General features: G+C 56.3%; 12 protein-coding genes and 1 non-coding gene across 13 annotated transcripts; 5 read left to right on the top strand and 8 right to left on the bottom strand.

The window, feature by feature from the left end:
• Positions 1-38: 38 nt before the first annotated feature.
• On the top strand, positions 39-1,016 carry BUD17 (putative pyridoxal kinase BUD17; the record flags this gene model as incomplete). Its single annotated transcript, NM_207941.2, has 1 exon — positions 39-1,016. One exon carries the CDS (start codon positions 39-41, stop codon positions 1,014-1,016), a length of 978 nt encoding a protein of 325 aa, NP_982588.1.
• A 242-nt stretch (positions 1,017-1,258) lies between these two features.
• ATG15 (triglyceride lipase ATG15) lies at positions 1,259-2,893 on the top strand (the record flags this gene model as incomplete). Its single annotated transcript, NM_207940.1, has 1 exon — positions 1,259-2,893. One exon carries the CDS (start codon positions 1,259-1,261, stop codon positions 2,891-2,893), a length of 1,635 nt encoding a protein of 544 aa, NP_982587.1.
• Positions 2,894-3,224: 331 nt separating this feature from the next.
• CPR4 (peptidylprolyl isomerase family protein CPR4) lies at positions 3,225-4,154 on the top strand (the record flags this gene model as incomplete). The annotated part of the gene is made up of 1 exon (NM_207939.1): positions 3,225-4,154. The coding sequence occupies one exon, from the start codon at positions 3,225-3,227 to the stop codon at positions 4,152-4,154; it is 930 nt and encodes a 309-aa protein (NP_982586.1).
• Positions 4,155-4,239: 85 nt separating this feature from the next.
• Positions 4,240-5,472, bottom strand: ZNG1 (GTP-dependent zinc transferase; the record flags this gene model as incomplete). Its single annotated transcript, NM_207938.1, has 1 exon — positions 4,240-5,472. The coding sequence occupies one exon, from the start codon at positions 5,470-5,472 to the stop codon at positions 4,240-4,242; it is 1,233 nt and encodes a 410-aa protein (NP_982585.1).
• A 173-nt stretch (positions 5,473-5,645) lies between these two features.
• ALG12 (dolichyl-P-Man:Man(7)GlcNAc(2)-PP-dolichol alpha-1,6-mannosyltransferase) lies at positions 5,646-7,259 on the top strand (the record flags this gene model as incomplete). The annotated part of the gene is made up of 1 exon (NM_207937.1): positions 5,646-7,259. The coding sequence occupies one exon, from the start codon at positions 5,646-5,648 to the stop codon at positions 7,257-7,259; it is 1,614 nt and encodes a 537-aa protein (NP_982584.1).
• A 363-nt stretch (positions 7,260-7,622) lies between these two features.
• SHE3 (She3p) lies at positions 7,623-9,035 on the bottom strand (the record flags this gene model as incomplete). Its single annotated transcript, NM_207936.1, has 1 exon — positions 7,623-9,035. The coding sequence occupies one exon, from the start codon at positions 9,033-9,035 to the stop codon at positions 7,623-7,625; it is 1,413 nt and encodes a 470-aa protein (NP_982583.1).
• A 670-nt stretch (positions 9,036-9,705) lies between these two features.
• On the bottom strand, positions 9,706-11,250 carry SRP54 (RNA-binding signal recognition particle subunit SRP54; the record flags this gene model as incomplete). Its single annotated transcript, NM_207935.2, has 1 exon — positions 9,706-11,250. One exon carries the CDS (start codon positions 11,248-11,250, stop codon positions 9,706-9,708), a length of 1,545 nt encoding a protein of 514 aa, NP_982582.2.
• A 175-nt stretch (positions 11,251-11,425) lies between these two features.
• On the top strand, positions 11,426-13,417 carry CCZ1 (Ccz1p; the record flags this gene model as incomplete). Its single annotated transcript, NM_207934.1, has 1 exon — positions 11,426-13,417. One exon carries the CDS (start codon positions 11,426-11,428, stop codon positions 13,415-13,417), a length of 1,992 nt encoding a protein of 663 aa, NP_982581.1.
• Positions 13,418-13,447: 30 nt separating this feature from the next.
• Positions 13,448-14,023, bottom strand: AGOS_AAR039W (AAR039Wp; the record flags this gene model as incomplete). Its single annotated transcript, NM_207933.1, has 1 exon — positions 13,448-14,023. One exon carries the CDS (start codon positions 14,021-14,023, stop codon positions 13,448-13,450), a length of 576 nt encoding a protein of 191 aa, NP_982580.1.
• A 765-nt stretch (positions 14,024-14,788) lies between these two features.
• Positions 14,789-16,489, bottom strand: AGP2 (Agp2p; the record flags this gene model as incomplete). The annotated part of the gene is made up of 1 exon (NM_207932.2): positions 14,789-16,489. The coding sequence occupies one exon, from the start codon at positions 16,487-16,489 to the stop codon at positions 14,789-14,791; it is 1,701 nt and encodes a 566-aa protein (NP_982579.2).
• A 175-nt stretch (positions 16,490-16,664) lies between these two features.
• Positions 16,665-16,738, bottom strand: AGOS_t0016. Its single transcript has one exon. It is a non-coding gene; the product is annotated as a tRNA-Ile (tRNA).
• Positions 16,739-16,887: 149 nt separating this feature from the next.
• On the bottom strand, positions 16,888-17,676 carry PIS1 (CDP-diacylglycerol--inositol 3-phosphatidyltransferase; the record flags this gene model as incomplete). The annotated part of the gene is made up of 1 exon (NM_207931.1): positions 16,888-17,676. One exon carries the CDS (start codon positions 17,674-17,676, stop codon positions 16,888-16,890), a length of 789 nt encoding a protein of 262 aa, NP_982578.1.
• Positions 17,677-17,719: 43 nt separating this feature from the next.
• TPC1 (thiamine transporter TPC1) lies at positions 17,720-18,673 on the bottom strand (the record flags this gene model as incomplete). Its single annotated transcript, NM_207930.1, has 1 exon — positions 17,720-18,673. One exon carries the CDS (start codon positions 18,671-18,673, stop codon positions 17,720-17,722), a length of 954 nt encoding a protein of 317 aa, NP_982577.1.
• Positions 18,674-18,782: the final 109 nt, after the last annotated feature.

The following is an 18,782-nucleotide window of genomic DNA, read 5'->3' as shown; positions in this document are numbered from 1 at the left end:
ACCGTCGAGTGGCTTGTTGTTTGAAAGTTGGGAACCGGATGCCAAAAATCGTTCACCAGCCACACAGCACCATCGCTCACGGACATCGCGCGAGCCTACCTGGGGCCGGGATGACCAAGAAGCTCCTCTCAGTCCAGTCACATGTCGTGCAAGGGTACGTCGGCAACAAGGCGGCCGTGTTCCCGTTGCAGTGCCGCGGCTGGGACGTGGACGTGGTTAACACCGTGCAGTTCAGCAACCACCCGGGCTACGGCACGCACACGGGCTTCCGCACGCAGCCCGAGGTGCTCGGGCGCCTTGTGGAGCATAGCCTCGACGGCCCGCTCGGCCTCGAGCACGCGGCCGTGATCTTGGGGTACCTGCCGGACGCCGAGGGCCTGCGGCGCGCCGCGGCCGCCATCGCGCGCGCGTGCTGCGCGCGCCCGGCGCTCGCGTGGGTCGTGGACCCCGTGCTCGGCGACGCTGGGCGCCTGTACGTGCCGCCGGAGGTCCTACCGCAATACCGCGCGCTACTGCGCGGCGGCGGCGTGTTGGCGGTGACGCCAAACCAGTTCGAGCTGGAGCTGCTCGTGGGCGCGGCCGCGGGCTCGCGCGCCGCGCTGCGGCACGCGCTGGACGCGTTCCACGAGCAGTTTCCGCGCGTCCCGTACGTCGTGGTCACTGACGTGCGCCTGGCCGGCGACGACGCCCTCTGCTACACCGCGTGCAGCGACGGCCGCGCCGCGCGCCTGTTCGCGACGCCGCGCCTGCCCGCCGCGTTCGCCGGCAGCGGTGACCTGTTCTGCGCCCTCCTGGTCGACGCGCTGTGCAGCGGCTCGTCGCCCGCGCTCGCGGACGCCGTGGCCTGCGCGCTCGCCCGCCTGGGCGGCGTCCTACAGCGCACCTACGAGCTCGCCTGCGCCAAGAACTGCGACGAGCCCCCGCCACAGGTCGTGCGAGACCTGAGGCTGGTCGAGTGCCGCGATCTGCTCGTCGCAGATGTCGCTCCGCAACTGAAGGGCGAAGACCTGCCCTGAACCGCGGATTCGCGCACCCTGCACATAAAGTTACAATTAGTCAGTATATACGCGATTGGCACCCTCCGGGGAACTCCGGACCGTTTCCCAGGCCGTTACAGGGATAAGAGGCGAGCGGCATCACGGTTGGCATGGTCAGCACGTGCACAATGATGTACATCTTCCAGGCTATAGGGAGATAGGTATCTATTGACCGGGCTCAGACTCTCTCTACCTCTGGTCGGTGGAATAAAGCTTCGAATATGGTAGCCGATTTCGATAGTGGCTGGTACGAGGGTGCTGGCGATGAACTCGGCCAAGGCGCACGGAATGGTGTGCTGCGGGAGCGGCTGGGAGGAAACGAGAAAGCGCAGGTTGTTCGCAGCCGAAGGAAAGCTGTCGCATGGAACGTTCTGATGGTGCTGGGGCTCATACTGTACGTGCTGTACTCTGCATGCTTCGCGCAGGCGCGACAATGGTGGCGGACCAACGGCATGGCGCGCGGGAGCCAGGCGGGGCGGTTCCAGCTGGTTCAGGTGCATCACCATGGGGTTGGCGCAGAACACGCGACGCACCTGGTGCTGGACGTGGATGCGGAGTTCCGCAAGGAGGCGGCGGCCGAGTACAGCGTGTTCGCGCTGCACGGGGAGGGGCAGGAGCTGTGGCCGGAGGCCGGGCGGCGGCGCGCGGCCAACCCGTTCGAGTATGCGTACGCGCTGCGCGAAGAACGCGCGACGGTGGTGCGCGCGCAGCAGCAAGTGCCCGAGTTCATGGAGCCGTACCTGGATTTTGCGCTAGAGCGGCCGGACCTGGCAGAGCAGATAAAGATGGACTGGGGGTACGAGAACATGTTTGTACCGAACATCACGGACAAGGAGACAGTGATCTCGCTGGCGCTGATGTCGTCGAACGCATACGTGCGGTTGCCGAACACCGGCAATTGGCGCAATGTGACCAGCTGGAACAGCTCGGTGGAGGGCGACCAGATACACCTGGGCTGGGACGAGAACGGGCTGCGAGCGCACGTCTTCGCGAACGAGGACCGCTCCGTGGTGGTCCTGGCGCTCAAGGGCACCAGCAGTCAGGTGCTGCCGGGGTCCGGGGATGACGACGAGACCAGCGCCAATGACAAGCTCAACGACAATCTGCTCTTCTCGTGCTGCTGCGCGCGCGTCAGCTACCTGTGGACCACGGTCTGCGACTGCTACATCAAGTCATACACATGCGAGGAGTCGTGCCTCGAGTCGGAGCTGCGTCGCAAGGACCGCTACTATCAGGCGGGCCTCGACATGTACAAGCAAGTGCTGGCCGAGTTCCCCGACGCGTCTATTTGGCTGACGGGCCACTCGCTCGGCGGGGCCCTTGCCAGCCTGGTCGCGCGTACCTACGGCGTCCCCGCCGTGACATTTGAGGCGCCCGGCGAGCTCCTCGCCACGCAGCGCCTTCACCTGCCGCAGCCCCCCGGCCTGCCCAACCAGCTGGACACGGTCTGGCACTTCGGCCACACGGCCGACCCGATCTTTATGGGCACATGCAACGGGGCCAGCTCCGCCTGCTCCATCGCGGGCTACGCCATGGAGACGAGCTGCCACTCGGGCAAGAGCTGCGTGTACGACGTCGTTAACGACCGTGGCTGGCGCGTGAACTTGCTGCACCACCGCATACACACCGTAATAGACAAGATCCTCGACGACTACGACGCCGTGGCGGCATGCGTTCCGCCAGACATATGTCACGATTGCTATAACTGGAACTACGTGCGTTGGCGCGACGGCACCACATCCCCCATGCCGTCCAGCGTCGCCAGCAAACCCACCCCGACCCCCACCAGCCCGGGGAGCCCATCCTCGACGTGTAAAGGGCGGAACTGGTTTGGCTACTGTACCGAGTATGCGTGATCTCAAGTCGCCGCTGCCCGGGCAAAAGAACCGAATGTCGGTGGTTTTGGGGTATGAACTACAAGACTGCGTAACTTCAAGGCATTTTAGCACCTGGTCAGTATGTACATGGTCATGCTGAGCCTCCAAGCGTCGAATAGGAGCTACTGCTTTTTGACGTTACTATTTAAGAGCTTTCACGATGAATAGAGATGGGTAGTTTCAGAAAAAGATTTTTCTTACTTCATCCAAGCTCAAAACCACCTAAGCGTGTTTACGGGTAGTTAGGCGGGTGTTCAGAAACAGCTTTATAATCCTGTTTGGTCGCTAGGTGAATTAATTAGGAACTAGAATGACAGTAGGTAATGGGAAGCGCCTGGTTGCGCTATCCTGGGTGGTTCTATTTGGGGTCATGTCATATTTTGGGGTCATCTCGGCAGCACAGGCAAAATCGGTGAAGATGTACCCACCAAATCCCCCCATTTCGCAGCGCGTGCAGATGCTTTTGAGGTACGACGGCGGCGAAAAACAGGAAGAACTGGAGATCGGGATTGAACTGTACGGGTCGGTTGTGCCAGACACGGTAAAGAACTTCAGGGAGATAGCGAAGGGAGTCAAGGCAAAAATTAAGGGCACGGACCAGGTGCTGGACATCACGTACAAGAACACTGTATTCCACAGGGTGGTGCCGGAAAAGTACATCTGCGGCGGCAAAGTGCTGGACTACCGGTTTTCGATCCATGGTCAGACATTCAAAGATGAGAACTTCGATATAAAACACGACCGGCCGGGCAGACTGGCGATGGTTAACGACGGCCCGGACTCCAACCACTCGCAGTTCTATATAGTGACCTCGCTGGAGCCCCTAGAAGAAAACGACGGCAAGAACGTGGTCTTCGGGCAGGTGTACGACGGCCTTGAGGAGCTTCTTGAAAAGGTGCGGCACCTACCTCTTGACGAGCAGGGCAAGCCTACCAGCAACCTCAAGATCGTCGGGATTCACGTGGATGACCTAAGCATTCAGAACATGGATGAGCTGGTTGCCTTGTACAAGCAAAGCCTGGTCAAATACCACGCGGGCGACACCTCCGTCGGGGTTCCGGAGACTGCCTTTTTGCGTAAAGGTGCCGGAGAGAATGGTGCTGTCATCTCCAGTTTTGAGTATTCCAAGCAGAGAGTTGTGGTTTTCGGCCTGGTGTTTGCATTATTGTACATTGCCGCGAAGAGAGGGAGATCGTACCTAGCTTCAAAAGCCAACGTGGTGTCGGTTAGGAACGGCTAAACTTTGGAGACGCCGGTGATTCTAGTACCACCTTCACTGCCGTTTGACCGATATACATATCCTACTATATCTACTTGCTATATATCTACTCTATACGTGCATTGAGCGCTGATTCCATAATGCCCTGAATATATTGCTTGTCCAGGTGCACGCCAATGAAGACTAGTTTGCACTGTTTCACACCGGGTACGGGTTCGCCCCGCAAGACTTCGTAGGTGTCGCGCACACCCTGTACTATCTTGAATTCTGATCCGACCAAGAGCAGGGCTTTGGTGCGGTGAATCTCGAACTCCTGCCCCTGTGTCAGCTCACCCCGGCCGAAGTCCTTCCAAAGAAGAGCTTGTAGAAAGTGTTCTTCGAACCACTCGAGCTCAGCCTTGTCGCGCAGCGGCCGGCAGGTCAAGGTGACCGTGGACAGCCGCGGATCATGGTAAGCCACGTGGGCATCGGGAATGTCAGAGGCACCAAAAGCATGGAGATTCAGTACCTTGTTTATCTCCAGATCGCCGAACTTGGTCCGATAGATGGGCGCGACTGCATTAATGCTACGCACTTTTTCCTCCACCACAGCGATTTCGTCATCAAGGCCTTCCAGCCGGTCGATTTTATTCAGCACCACCGCGTCCGCCATGGCCAGCTGCAGATGCGCCACGGTCATCTGGTTTTCCATCAGCACCTGGTCGCCGCGCCATTGGCGCGGAGGGGCCACCTCGTCGAGCCATGTCATCACATGCTCTGCGTCCAGCACCGTCACAATCCCATCAATGTAGATGCAGCTATTGAGACCCTCATCCTGCCAGAACATCTTCACGATCGGCACTGGGTCCGCTATCCCGCTTGTCTCAAGTATGATGTAGTCGATTTTACCTGGCGACCGCGAAACCATCGCCTCGATGGCCTTCACCCCTACGTCCTTCAGACTGCAACATAGGCACCCATTACCCAGGTCCAGCCATTCCTCGTACGCCTTCCCGTTGTTTTTGATTGTTAGGGACTTTTCAATCTCGGACGAATCACCGAATTCATTCAATATCACTGCTATCCTCATGTCAGACCCTCGCTTTGTTATCTCCTCCAGCAGCGTAGATTTGCCTGAACCCAGGTAGCCCGTAATAACGGTTACTGGTATCTTCTTCTGACTTCCAGCCCCTTGATGCTGCTTATTCGCTTGTTCTATCTTGCGTTCATTTACTATATTCAACCCTCCATCGGGCTTAAGTTCTGACAAAAGCTCCTGTATGTTTTCCTCCAACCCAGTAACTAGCGGTGGCAGCTCGCCATCCTCGTCTTCCCTATATTGGAAGTTTTTCAGTGGCATTAAGGGTCCACTTCTGCTGTGTGTGCTTAGCCTGATGATTAGTGATGCTGAGATGCCCGAAATATTTCGACCACGATATCGCTTACTTTACATCAAAGCATATGAACAGAGTATAGAAACGACTAAGCGACGGGAACATTCTAACTCCTTCAACTGCAAGAGGTGTTCAAAGCATGATATTACTGTTGGATGGCGCAGAGTTGATCCTGCTGGCAGTTCTGACGCACCTTGCATATTCGCCATACACTAAGGTCGAGGAATCGTTCACTATACAGGCTGTCCATGACATTCTGAAGTATGGGATAAGCGGCATATCCGAGTATGATCACCAGGCGTTTCCCGGCGCGGTGCCAAGGACGTTTGTTGGAGCGCTGATCATTGCTGGCATTCTGAAACCACTCAGCTGGCTGTTCGGGCTACAGGGGGGCAACGAAGTTTCTAGCATCACCGGGATAGCTATGCAGAAATGGGCACGCGCAATTGTTGGCTGTTTGAATGTCTTGGCCCTGTTTCGGATGAAACGCGTGGTTGAGCGCAAGTTAACAGCGAACGATGAGCCCAAGAAACGCAACCCGCTACGCCACACGGGCTACTGGTTCGTGGTGTTCCTGTCGGCACAGTTCCACCTGATGTTCTACGCCTCGCGGCCATTGCCGAACTTCGTGGTCTGTTTACCATTGGCGGTCACAGCTCTGTCGCTCGCGATCGAGGAACGCTACTGCTTCTCGATCGGGCTGTTGTCGTTTACCGCAGTCGTGTTCCGCTTGGAATTAGGTGCGATGTGCATTGGGCTGGCGCTTGCAGCGCTGGTAGCCAGAAAAGTGTCCGTTATGGAGATTATACGCTTTGGCATTATAGGGTCTGGTGTGGGACTAGGCCTTTCGGCAACCATAGATTCGTACTTCTGGGGACGCTCATGCGTCCCGGAGATGGATGCATTTGTTTTTAACGTGATTGGTGGCCAGTCTGCGAAGTGGGGCACAGAGCCACTACTGGCGTATTTTACACGCTACTTACCGAGGCTCTTCTTTCCACCCATGGTGACCGTATTCTGCATCGCCGGGGTGAGGATAGCTAGTACCCCATTCCGCATAGTGTTTGCTGCGAGTTTGATACACATTATGCTTCTCTCGCTGCAGCCCCATAAGGAATGGCGATTCATCATATACTCTGTCCCAGCAATTACCTTGCTCGGCAGTATGGGCGCAGCGTACCTCTTCTCCCTCGCAAATTGGAGACAAGCCAATGGCTTTTCTATGCGGATCCTGATTTTGATTTCGCCATTGCTGATGTTAATGCACTCAGTGCTGATGTCCTATATATCCAGCATGAATTATCCTGGTGGATATGCGCTATCTGCATTCAACAAATATGTGCTGGACAATAATATCTCGAATGCGACCGTCCACCTAGATGTCTTCACTTGTATGACGGGTGCAACGCTGTTTGGACAGCTGCCGGACTCCTACGGGATCATATATGACAAGACTGAAGGTGATGAATTATTGGACGCATGGTCATCGTTCGATTATGTCATTACAACTGATCCCAACAGCTCACTGCCTCCTGTTACAGGCTACAAATGGGAGCGCATCCAAACTACTGAGGCCTTTGACCGCTTCGACCTTAAAACTATACCGGAAATAATCAACTCAGAAGTTGCTAAGGGATTCCCTATCTTAAAAGATGCAATACTCTCTGCAGACCTGCAACCTGTGAAGGCTGCGTTCACAGATGTGATCAGGTGCAGGGATTCAGTGTATACATATAAAAGAGTTGAGAATTAATAGAACCAGCGCTCCGCTTACGGACAGTTTCGATATAAATATTTATTTATTAAACTTAAAAAGTTCTGCGAGTGAGGAGGAATTTTGACTGCTGGAAGATCCGACATACTGAAAACATAAAGTGCAACATTTACAGGAGTCGGCATGTACCTTGGATCCTCATCGTACACACTTAGATTGCCTGATCGAACGTCAGAGCATTCCTAGTGAGCCACTTTGGCTGCTCAGAGCAGAACTGTAACAGCTTTCCGAAAGCGGAACTCTCAGATATTCTTACAAGTGTAGGGCGCACAAATGGAGTAAAAGATCTTGATGAGTAGACAACCTTTGGCATGGGCAGCCAATAAGAGCGCACATGTGACCCTACTTATTGTTTCCGACCTGTGAAGACTGGTTCCTTCTGTGCCTTGGAACAGAAGAATGCCTTACCGTCGCGTTCGCAGACGCAGCCGAGGTTAATGCACTTCTTTGAGGGAATTCCATGGGGGATGCATTGCGGGATGCAGTGAATATGGTTGGGGTGTCAGAGAGTCCCTCAGAGGGCGCCCTCCCATGGAAACTTCTGATGGAGCCAGTCCGCTTCACGCCAGGTAGGAGACCAGTCGCAGAAGTCAACGAAATGTTGGCACCAGGCATAGTGTTACCGTAAAAGCTGCTGCGTTTTGTAATCGGCGTCCTGTTTTTGGGAACTCTCAGTGGTGGCGGAGAGAGAGTCTGCGCACTCATCGAGGGAGAGGGCTGCGACATTGGTTCCACAGCGGTAGAGCTAGTACTGACAGGGGAGGATTGCCTGTCCTCATCTAGCATCTTAGCGTAGTACCCATCTTCGCCATGCAACTCAGCAAACTCCTTTGGCAAGCTCAGATCTAGCTGTTTCGCATAGTCAAACGCTATGTCCCTCATCTGCTTGTAAAGCACAATCCACCCGTCAACGTCTAAGTCAGCTCTCATTCTATCATATTTCTCGTTCAATTCAATAACTGCCTCTTTCTGTGATAATTCCATCCTGTGGAACTTACCGTTGTAGTCGCTCATACTCTTGTCTATGTCGAGCTGGCTGCGGGTCAGCCTGGCCATGTGCTCGCCCAAAAATTTGTCGTTGTCCTTCTTCAAGGCCTCGAGTGCTTCCCGCAACTCCTCTATCTCCTTCTGGTAGTGCTCGCGGTACCGCCGCTGCGCATCGACAACAGCGTCGTACTGTGCCTGCAGCAACTGGCACTGCTGTTCCAACTCTGTCTCGTGCGCAAACTTGTTCTCAAGCTGGTACTTTAGCTGGTTGTGCGACGCCGTGGCCTCCTCGTGAGACGTCCGGAGCTGCACAAGCTCCATATCGAGGTCCTTGACGCGGCGTGTCTTGCGGTTGAGCATCGAGTTCAAGTTCTCATTCTCGTGCTTCAAACTCGATATCGTCTCTAAGTACTTCGCCTCCCGCGCGTTACACCCCTCCAACTTCTCGAGCAACTGGTTCGACTGCTTCGTAAGCTGGAGGTTCGTGCTCGTCAACGCGTCCACCTGCTGGTGGAGGTTCTCGATCACCTTCCCGGACCCCGACACGTTCGCGTACGACGCCTCCCGCGTCGGGCTCGTCCCGCCCGCGGCCGTCCCGCCCTTGCCAGGCCCCGCGTTGTTGTTAATGTTCGCCATAAAGTGCCCGTGGTTCACCTTCAGCTTCGACGACGGCGAAAACCGCATCGGCGACCCCAGCAGCCCCTCCGCACACCCGCCGTTCTCCGCCGCGCCGCCGTACCCGGCCTCAACCGCGTTCGTTGCCGCCATCACCCTATGTATGCTGCGTTCCACTAGTTCCGTCACTGCCCAGTAGATTAAGGCAACAAATGCTCGCTCGCACTATTTCTGCCACTTTGAACCTATGCGAAACAGCCTAAACCCTCTGAGTTTCACTTCTCGCAGCTTCGGCTTGTGTTATACTGGCTTCTCGCTGGCTAGACTTCGTCGAACCTTTCTCCTTTGATCCTCCTGCTGACTACTAACTAGCTCAACTGCTCAACGTGTTGTTGTTATTGCCTTAATGTTTTTGCCACAGTCCTCCAGCCCTAGCCACGGGTGTATTAGGAAACCGAGATTGTTCTTTGTAGAGACACCCGCTTCAGCTCTCACCGCCGTAAACTCTAAGCGTAGTGATGTAGAAGCTGGAAAGATCGTAACGGACGCCAATATTCCAAAACGGCAGGTCTCCCAAACTAACAGTTCAAGGAGACTAATATATCTAAGCAGATCTATTTCTATGAAACTCTTCAGGGAAAGAAACGACGACAGCAAGCGAAACTGCAGAGCTGCAACGCGAAAATTGACGTAGGGCGGGATGTGCGCGGGTCTGTGGCGTAGAACGTAGATGCGGGCGTCGAGCGGACGCGGCGCGGGTTCTTGTGGCAGTGCGGACGCAGGGCGACGCGGCGAAGGCTCGGGGCGGATGGGGCGAGCGGTCTCAGAGGCCCATGCCGAACTGCGAGGCCATCTGTTGCATCTGCGGGTCCTGCATCATGCGCATCATGTCGGCCATATCGGGCATGGCGGCGCCGGAGCCGCCGCCGAGCATGCCCATCATGTTGCGCATCATGGAGGGGTTCTGGCGCAACTGCTGCTGGGCGTGCTGCATCATCTGCGGCGAGAGGCGGGGCATGCCGGGGCCGGCGGGCATGCCAGGGAGGCCGCCCATGTTCTTGGCGCCCTGGGCCATGCGGGCCATCATCTGCTGCTGCATGAGGATCATCTCGACCTCGAAGACGGAGGTGCCGGAGCCGCGGGCGACGCGCAGCATGCGGGCGGGCTCGTCGATGAAGACGCGGCCGTCCGACTCGAGCTCCTCGCGGGACATGGAGTCGAGCACGTAGACCATCTTCTTCATCTTGCGGCTGGTCTCGTCCTCGGAGATGCCGCTCATCATGCCGCTCATGCCGGGGATCATGCTGGCGAGGTTGGACAGCGGGCCCATCTTCATGATGGTCTGCATCTGCTTCTGAAAGTCCAGCAGCGTGAAGCGGCCCTGCTGGATGTTCTCCATGGTGGCCTTGGTGTCCTCCTTGTTGGAGACGGTCTGGAACTGCTCCAGCAGCGACTCGATGTCGCCGATGCCGAGCAGCTTCGACACGAACGACTTCGGCGAGAACTTCTCGAAGTCGTGTACGTGCTCGCCTGTGCCGATGAAGATCACGGGTGTTTTCGTGGCGGCCACCGCGGAGATGGCACCGCCGCCCTTGGCGTGCCCGTCCATCTTGGTCAGGATGATGGCGCCGAAGTCTGCGGCCTCCTTGAAGGCGCGCGACTGCTGCTCCGCGGCCTGCCCGATCGAGGCGTCCAGAACCATGATCGTTTGGTTGGGCTTGACTTCCTGTGCGATTTCCACCATTTCCTGGAACAGCGCGTCCTCCTGGTGGTGCCTACCGGACGTGTCCACGATGATGATCTCGAACCGCTCCTTCTTGAACTTCGCAACGCCGTCCGCGGCCACGCGCACGGGGTTCGTTTCTGTGTACGAGCCATAGAACGGGATCTTGGCTTTGATGGCATTCTGTTTCAGCTGGTCGAACGCACCTGCCCGAAACGTGTCTGCACACACCAGGCCCACCTTGAACCCGCGCTTAGAGTAGTACACCGCCAGCTTCGTGCACGAAGTGGTCTTACCTGCACCCTGCAGCCCCACAAACATCACCACGTTGCTCTTCTTCTTCTTGGGCTGGTATGCAGCCGTCTGGCAGTCCACCAGCGCACACAGTTCCTCGAACACCGTCTTCTGTACCAGCTGCTTGGTCTGTGCCTGGCCCATGCGCCGTCCACTTTTGTCCGCCAGCAGCCGTGCCTTGATATTGCTGCGCACTGACGATACCAGCTTGATGTTCACGTCGTTCTCCAACAGCGCTGTCACGATCGCTTTTAACATGGTCTCAACGCCTGCAACGTAGTCATCTGTGTCGTTGTTTAAAGCCTGCGCAACCGCAGCATTTATGCGCTTCCCGAGGTCTGCCAGCACCATACTAGCTACTTAAGGTAGTCGCTCTTGGGATGATAGTGGTTGTACTAGTAGTAATTTGGTGAACTTTTTCGTTGGTGATGGACGATGGAAGAACACTTCGGACAGAGTAAAGACTTTGTGAGACATCAGCTCATTGGTTCCCGGCCACGACTGTAGCGTTCACGTGTGTGCTAGGATGGACTTCATAGCGGTTTACAACCCCGCTGTGTATGCGAAAGAGGCAGATTCGGAAGCGTGGCGACAGCTATTACTGTACCATTCGTTTAAAGAGGACGCAGAGGAACCAACGCCGCAGAATGAAAAGCTGTCGCTCATTGGCATGATACAGGGTATATGGCAGTTTGCGCACAACTTCAGCGAGCCGGAAACGCGGGGTAGCGTGCGATACGTGGACACACAGCTGGAGCGGCGGCGTGTGATTGCGGTGGAGGTGGAGGACGGCCACTTCATGGCGTTTGGGGTGGAGGACGGCAAGCGGTACGGGTGCGAGTACTACGTGCGCGAGCTGCTGCAAAGCTATCATGTGTTCCGGCTGCACTGCGGGTCAATGTCGGAGTTTGCGGACCGCGGCGAGCTGACGGACCGCCTGAATGAGCACGTCGTCGGATACTGGCAGGCGCTGAAGCTGGTGCCGGAGGCGATATACGCGTCCACGCTGGCCAGTGTGTGCTGGCACGATGGGTACAAGGTGAGCGAGCTGGAGCTGCGCGACAGGGCGTGGGAGTCATACATCAAGAACGAGATCCTGCTGGATAGTGAGTCGTTTTTGGGGCTGAAGGACATGTGCATTTACAAGCTGCCCCGCGACGGGCGGCGGAGCGCGGCGGAATACGGGCTTCTGCGCAGCTTTGCTCCTGAATTTCTGTCACTGCCGGAGCTGTCGAACTGGGTTTACCACTTGGACCGCTTGTTTGAGACCGCGCTGTCATCGCACGTGCTGGCGGGGCATGTCCGTCTGTCAATTGGGGGCGACGAGCAGGAGGAAGAAGGGGAGCTGCGCCACGACAGCCAACCGGCGTCGGATGTGGGCGCGCGGATGTGGCGGAACGTCACCATGCCCATATCGATGACCTACGATACGATGAGCGAAGTGGGTAACTTGACCGGCATCAACACGCTTATGAGCGGACTGAACAGTCTTACTTCCGGCTTTTCGTCAATGACTAGCAGGTTGGTCCGGCGCGCAGATCGGCAGAATTCAGACACCGCTTCCCTTTCTCTGCATGTAGACCATGGGTTCCTGATCTCGCCGCTGGCCCTGGAAGCTCTACCAGAAAGTTACCGCTACCGCCGCTTCCAGTTGCGATTCTCAACAGATGAACCTCAATGGTATAGACTACTGTTTTGGTACTATAAAGACTATTTGTGCATCTTTATATTTCACGAAAACTTTGACAAGATATGGGATCCCGATTACCTGCAGGCCATTGATGCAAAGCTTTACGATGCCATGTTGCAGCTGGAGGGCTCTGTCGTTACTGAGGACAATAAACCGGGGAGGTTTGCCTACGGTGTGTTTAACAAGACGACAAAAAGGATCGAATGTTCTCTGCCACTTTTGCGCTTTAGCGATAAACGTTCTGATGAAAAGAGCAGACAGCCGCTGAAGATGGTAGTTGCTGGGATTGATGAGACATTGCAATTTCTCACCGCCGGGACCTTTGCGACAAATATGGCTACTTCTCGCACAAACGACGAGCATATGGGCCCATCCGCTACCAATACTTTGAGAATGCCAGAACCTACAGATGCCCCAAGTAGTAGCTGGACGTTGGATATTACCAAACTTAATCTTTTTCAAGGTCTCAACGAGAACCTTCGACTTGAGAAGATGGCAGACACTGACTCTGGAACGTTCCTCGATAGCCTGAGCTCTGAGAAATTGTTACAGCTCAACGTCGAGTTATGCAGATTATACACGGGAATAAGGAGATCAGAATATAACAAGGCCGGTATTCAGGAAGAGCAGCTGCTGAGGTTGAATAACGGCATTCTCTTCTACATAAGCACGTCGCCAACAGAGGACGTGTTGATCCTAAAGAATTGGTTCATGGATGATAAATATACAAAGGCTGAAAACAAGAGAAGCACCAGTGCATCGCTGCTGCATAGTTTAGGTGGAGACGTCAGAAGATGGTGGAACGCTAGAACAAATCGAGAACAATAGATGCTAGATGCTGAAACGGTGCCTGCCCTCTCATTCATCATAGGCATCACCCTGTATTAGGTCATGCAAAAGTAGGAATAGCGTCTGCTTATTCGGTACATCGCGGTGGCAGCTAGACTCTAGGAACATGCCACCACTACACCTCTCAGGGATTGCCGAATAGACACCCGACGCCAAAAATCCCACGCCGCTCTGCTCCACGTCGGTCAGCGGATCCAATGGTTCGGCCGATGTTTCGCTGCCCACATCCTCATCGTCATCTGGTTGCAGGGGTACAGGGCCTTTTTTTTTGTATACACAGGCTGGATCGTGTATATATTCAATCGAAGCAACCTCATCGAGATCGACTTTCATTTCTCCTGTATTCCCCGACTGCATGCAGTGCCGGAAGTCAAAGAGATCATGCAGCTCGATCAGTAGCATATCTGCATCCCCTCTTCGCACATCAGGTACCTTTTCCTTGGCTTTAAAATGCGTTTTATTAATCTTGCCTTTGAGATGGAATGGCCGCCGGCCCGCGCCTTTCATCCGCCCAGCTGTCCCCTGCTCCCTGCCCTGCGGGCAATCCTCCTCTCTGCAACGTGTTGCAGTCTTGACACTACTCATCTGAGATCGGGTGGTTATATTGAAGCCCGTGTGGCTGGTCGCCCGTGGCGCATCCGTTGTGTGCTTCCTTCATGGATACCGCCTGCTCATGTATATAAATACCCTTTAGATGCCTCCTTGCAGACCCATTATTTCGAGCTAGTCGCTACATTCGCACCGGCATCTGCATGGCAGCTAAATCATATTATCAATTCTTCGAAGACAAGCAACACTGATAAGTAAGATCAGCTGTCCGATTGGCCCATCACGCCGTTAAGTGCCGCGAGACATAGCGGCACACACAGTCCGCAATGTGCATCTGATTGTGTACTACGTATCGAAAATACATGACAAAAGGGACCTGCATAAATGATGTAGTCAAAGAGCCATTCGCAGCGAATGTAGCCACTTTCCCCGAGGCAAGTTCTATAAGCACGGCATCCCAGCACGTGGAGGTGCGGGGGTCGGTTATTGACCCGATATCGATAACCACTCACGGCTGTCAGTCCGCCTTTTGGCAACGTTCGGCCCAGGGATTAACACCTCTATATAGACATATTTCATCCCCACAGCCAGCGAAGAGCACATAGATGCCCTTAGGTTTTAGAGAGGTGTGCCAAAAAGGCATATCGTCTACATCCTAACCTAGCTGCACAATGACTCTGCATCCATTACTATAGTCCAATTGGGGGGCAGGGTGCTGATTGAGCGGGGGGTGTAAGATAGAGTCACATGATAAAAAGGGCTTACAAGACGGAGAATAAATGCCGAGTCGAACAATGTTGCTCAGTCGTCGACATGGAAAAAGGAGTACCGCTCGAAACCGTGGTGCCGCTCATGTAACTCGATTTCCAGTAGTCCTGTAGTTAGATCGACTTCCGTGGGCGGGATCACCGCATCCTTGCCCCTGCGCCAGATATACCTGTAGCCCAAGTAGATGGCAATATCGATAAAGACCATCAGGTAGCAGAACAAGAAGTCCTTCACGTTCCACAACGCGCTGTAGAAGACGGTGTAGCCCTGGACGACTACGATCAGCAGCACGCAGGTCAAGCCGACATAGGCGGTATACGGCTGCCACCAGGACTTGAACGGAAGCTCCGGAAGGTTGTCCTGCTGGGCCAGGTATGCTCGGCGGAAGTAGAGGTAGACGACGCAGAGGACGCCGAAGTTGATGAGCTGCGACGCGGTGATAAGACTGATGAGCCAGTTCAGCACGACGGCACTGTTGCTGTTGAGCTGCAGCAGACTGAGGACCGACCACATGACCGAAACGCTTACGGCATAGATCGGCACCCCGAAGCGGTTACAGCGCTTGAAAATCGCGGGCGCATAGCCGTCGAGTGCCAGCCCATAGAGCGACCGCGATGAGCAGTATGTGTAGGCATTGCCGGCAGAAAATGCGGCCGTTACTAATGCGGCATTGACAATGTCGGGCAGTATTTTAATGCCTAGATGGTTCATGGCAATGACATACGGTGAGGAGCCCGCACCGGGCCGAGATGCATTGATCGCGGCTGTGAGGTCCGGATCGTTCGCACTGCAGACAATCCCCACACACAGACAGCCGCCCAAGAACAAGACCGTCAGTCTGATGAATACCTGCTTGAAGGCGACGGGCAGCACCTTTCGCGGCAGTTTTGTCTCGCCCGCAATCATTGAAACGTAGTCCGGCCCCGCAATGGTGAAGGATGCCTGGATCAGGCAGGCCAGGAAGCCCTGGAAGTACCCTGCAGAAGACGAGATAGGCTCCATGGTGGGCGAGTACTGCTTGAACGGCGCCTCGCCGATGTACCGGAAGCCGTAGCGGTCGCGCTTGGGGTTCCCCCCCACCATCGTCACGAACGTGAAGCAGAACAGCCCCACAGCAAGCAGCACCTTAAAGCTCGCGAGCCAGAACTCAATCTCGCCGTAGTACCGCACCGCGAATAGGCTGATCAGCAGATACAGCATCACCTGCACCACCAGCGTGATCGCCGCAGAGTAGTCGTCGCGCCAGTAGTGGATTATCGAGTTCACCGCCACAATCTCAAACGGTATCTGCACGCACTCCAGAAACCAGAAGTTCCACCCTGCCATCACCGTCAGCGAGTCGTTCACACAGCGCGACGCCAGCCGCAGAAACGGCGAGTTCAATGGCAAGTAACACACCATCTCCGCCGTTGACACCGTGATGCACAGGATCGGCACGCACCACAGCGCAAACCCCAGCAGCAGCGACACAGACCCGCCTCGATACAGCGCCTTCCCGATAGACACAAACAGCGCTGTTCCAATCACCCCCGATATCCCTATCAACTGCACATGCCGGTTCTCCAGCTTCCTGTAGGTGCTGTGGTACTTCCCCGCAAAACCTGCACTCGACGCCTCATCGCCCACCTCTGACGAATGCTCCGACGGTACCCAACTGTCTTTACGCCTGATTGCGACCCCACGGTCGTCATTCGGCAGCGTCGATTTCATCAGTAGCGGCCTGCACTCCTGCATAACGCCAGCCCCGCCGCCAACTTATATACGATCTTGATGGATCGTAAGCTTGTTAATACAATTTGGAATGGCTTCCAGTGAGTGCTCCATGGAAGGCGAGAGCGAAGTCATCTGGCTGCCGTGACTCCGAGATAACACATGGGCGAAACCGCGAAAGTTATCGCAAAAATAAAAATGGTTCCTAGCGGGATCGAACCGCTGATCCCCGCGTTATTAGCACGGTGCCTTAACCAACTGGGCCAAGGAACCAGGTATCTGCCAGATTCTGGCAGGCTGTGAACTAGACGGCAACAGCACAGGCACGTGACCATTTGCACTTCCCGACGCCGACGGCGGGTGTACTTGTTATGCGGCAGAGGCTACATATGACTATAACATGTGATATTGAAGTGCAAAGGCTACTCATGCTTTGCGCGGAGGCGGCGTGTTGCATCACGCGCGTCCATGTGCGCAAGCAGCAACGCCGCGCGATTTAGCTGCACCACGTTTGTGATTTGCTTGAACACGTATCCGGGCAGACACAGCAGCGCTACCAGCGTGCCGAAGTGCAGGCGACCAAGCCCCGGCAGCCACAAGTGCCATAGCTGCGGGAAGCCCGCCAGATAGATACCGAAGTAGAACAGCTCGTTGAGAAAGCACACCGCAAACAGCACGTCGCGGCGCGAGTAGTACATGTGCAACAGCCACTGGTCCTTCTCGATCTTCTTGTGCGAGTCGCCACACGACAGCGACCCGTACATGTGCATGTAGTGGCTGGACAGGTCCAGCGCGATCAGCAGCTGGAACACCGGCGTCCACCGCGGGTAGAGCAGGCAGAGGAAGCAGATCAGCGCGTTGGTTGTCGACCGGTCTGTGACCATGTCGAGCACTGCACCGAACCGCGACGTCTGTCCGTAGCGCCGCGCCATCGTGCCGTCCAGCGCATCCAGCAGGCACGACACCCCGTAGACCACGGTGGTCCACGCAGGGTGGTTTTTCATCAGGAAGCACGCCACCACCATCGTGGCCACGCGCATGTAGCCGATGCAGTTCGGGATGTACCGCAGCACCTGCTTTGCGGTCACCGTAGTCTCTTGCTGGGCCTGTGCGATTCGCATAATGACGTCTGTTAGGTGGACGGCGATGAAGTTTGCGCAGAACGACGCGTTGAAGCCTTTTTCATCACCTCGAGGCTCGAGAAAGGTCATTAGCTACGTTGCAATATGTAGATATGCTGAGCCCGGCGGGACGCTAGGCGGGCAGTTGGGGGGCCCGTGTGGGCTCCAGCAGGCGCAGGCAGCGCTGGTAGACCCACAGCGTGATCACGGTGGTCGGCGTGCTCTTGCACAGGGCCATTGTCAGGCCCTTGTATAGCGATGCGATGCCCTCGGCGCGGACCATGTGGACAGCCAGGCCGAGAAAACGAGTGCCGCGGAGGGCGCTGTAGGCGCCCGGGTCGCGCGTGAAGAACGGGATGTGCTTGGCGTCGACGATCTGGAGGCGGCGGCGCACGGTGTCGAGCGGGAAGACGGCCGCCTTGGACACGAGGCCGGCGGTCGGGCTGGCGGCGGCTGCGAGCCAGGGAAGGCCGTAGGTGTCTGCGGCGATGGTGCAGGTCTCGTAGATGCCGAAGATGAGGCCGGTGGTGAGGGTGGTGGCAGCGATGGCCCAGGCGCCGCCGCGGAAAAAGCCCGCGGGGCCCTCGGTGTCCCAGATGACGCGGGCCTGGCGACGCAGGCTGAAGAAGTGGGCCGAGCGGTTGGCCACGAGGCGCGTGCGCAGCAGGTCGAGCGGGTACGTGAGCAGGCTGCTGACGAGGCCGGCGAGTGCGCCGACGGCCAGGCTGTGCGCCTGCGGCGGCAGGCCGGCAGACGCGGCCGCGGTGTTGAGCCAGGCGTAGGTGCCGAACTGCAGCGAGCCGTAGAGCACGTACATCGCGGAGGCGGGCACGTTGCCCTTCCACAGAGCACGCACGCCCTCCTCGCGCGCAACGGTGCGGAATGTGTGCAGGATACCGTGGTACTTGTGCTCGGAAGCGAGTTGCAGCTGGCGGCGGATCTTGACGGTGTCCATGGGCGCGGTGACGCTCCTGGCGACGAGCCCGGACACCGACCCCGCGACAACCGCGTGCAGGCCGCTGACGGCCTCACCCTTGCGCAGGTGGTCTTCGGTGGCCAGCTGCGGAGAACCACTACTGGCAGCCATCTCGTGAGCAGGCTTGGGAGGCGGTGGTGGGGCGGCGATGGTAGTCCACCACTACCATTGTCTTTCGAGCTGTAGCTCATCGCCGGAAAAAATTTCTCGAAATGCTCAA

The sequence above is a fragment of the Eremothecium gossypii genome, chromosome I (genome assembly GCF_000091025.4).
Source record: "Eremothecium gossypii ATCC 10895 chromosome I, complete sequence".
In the NCBI taxonomy this organism is placed as follows: domain Eukaryota; kingdom Fungi; phylum Ascomycota; class Saccharomycetes; order Saccharomycetales; family Saccharomycetaceae; genus Eremothecium; species Eremothecium gossypii.
Note: the sequence above shows the minus strand (reverse complement) of the source record. Positions and strands in the feature narration are given on the sequence as shown.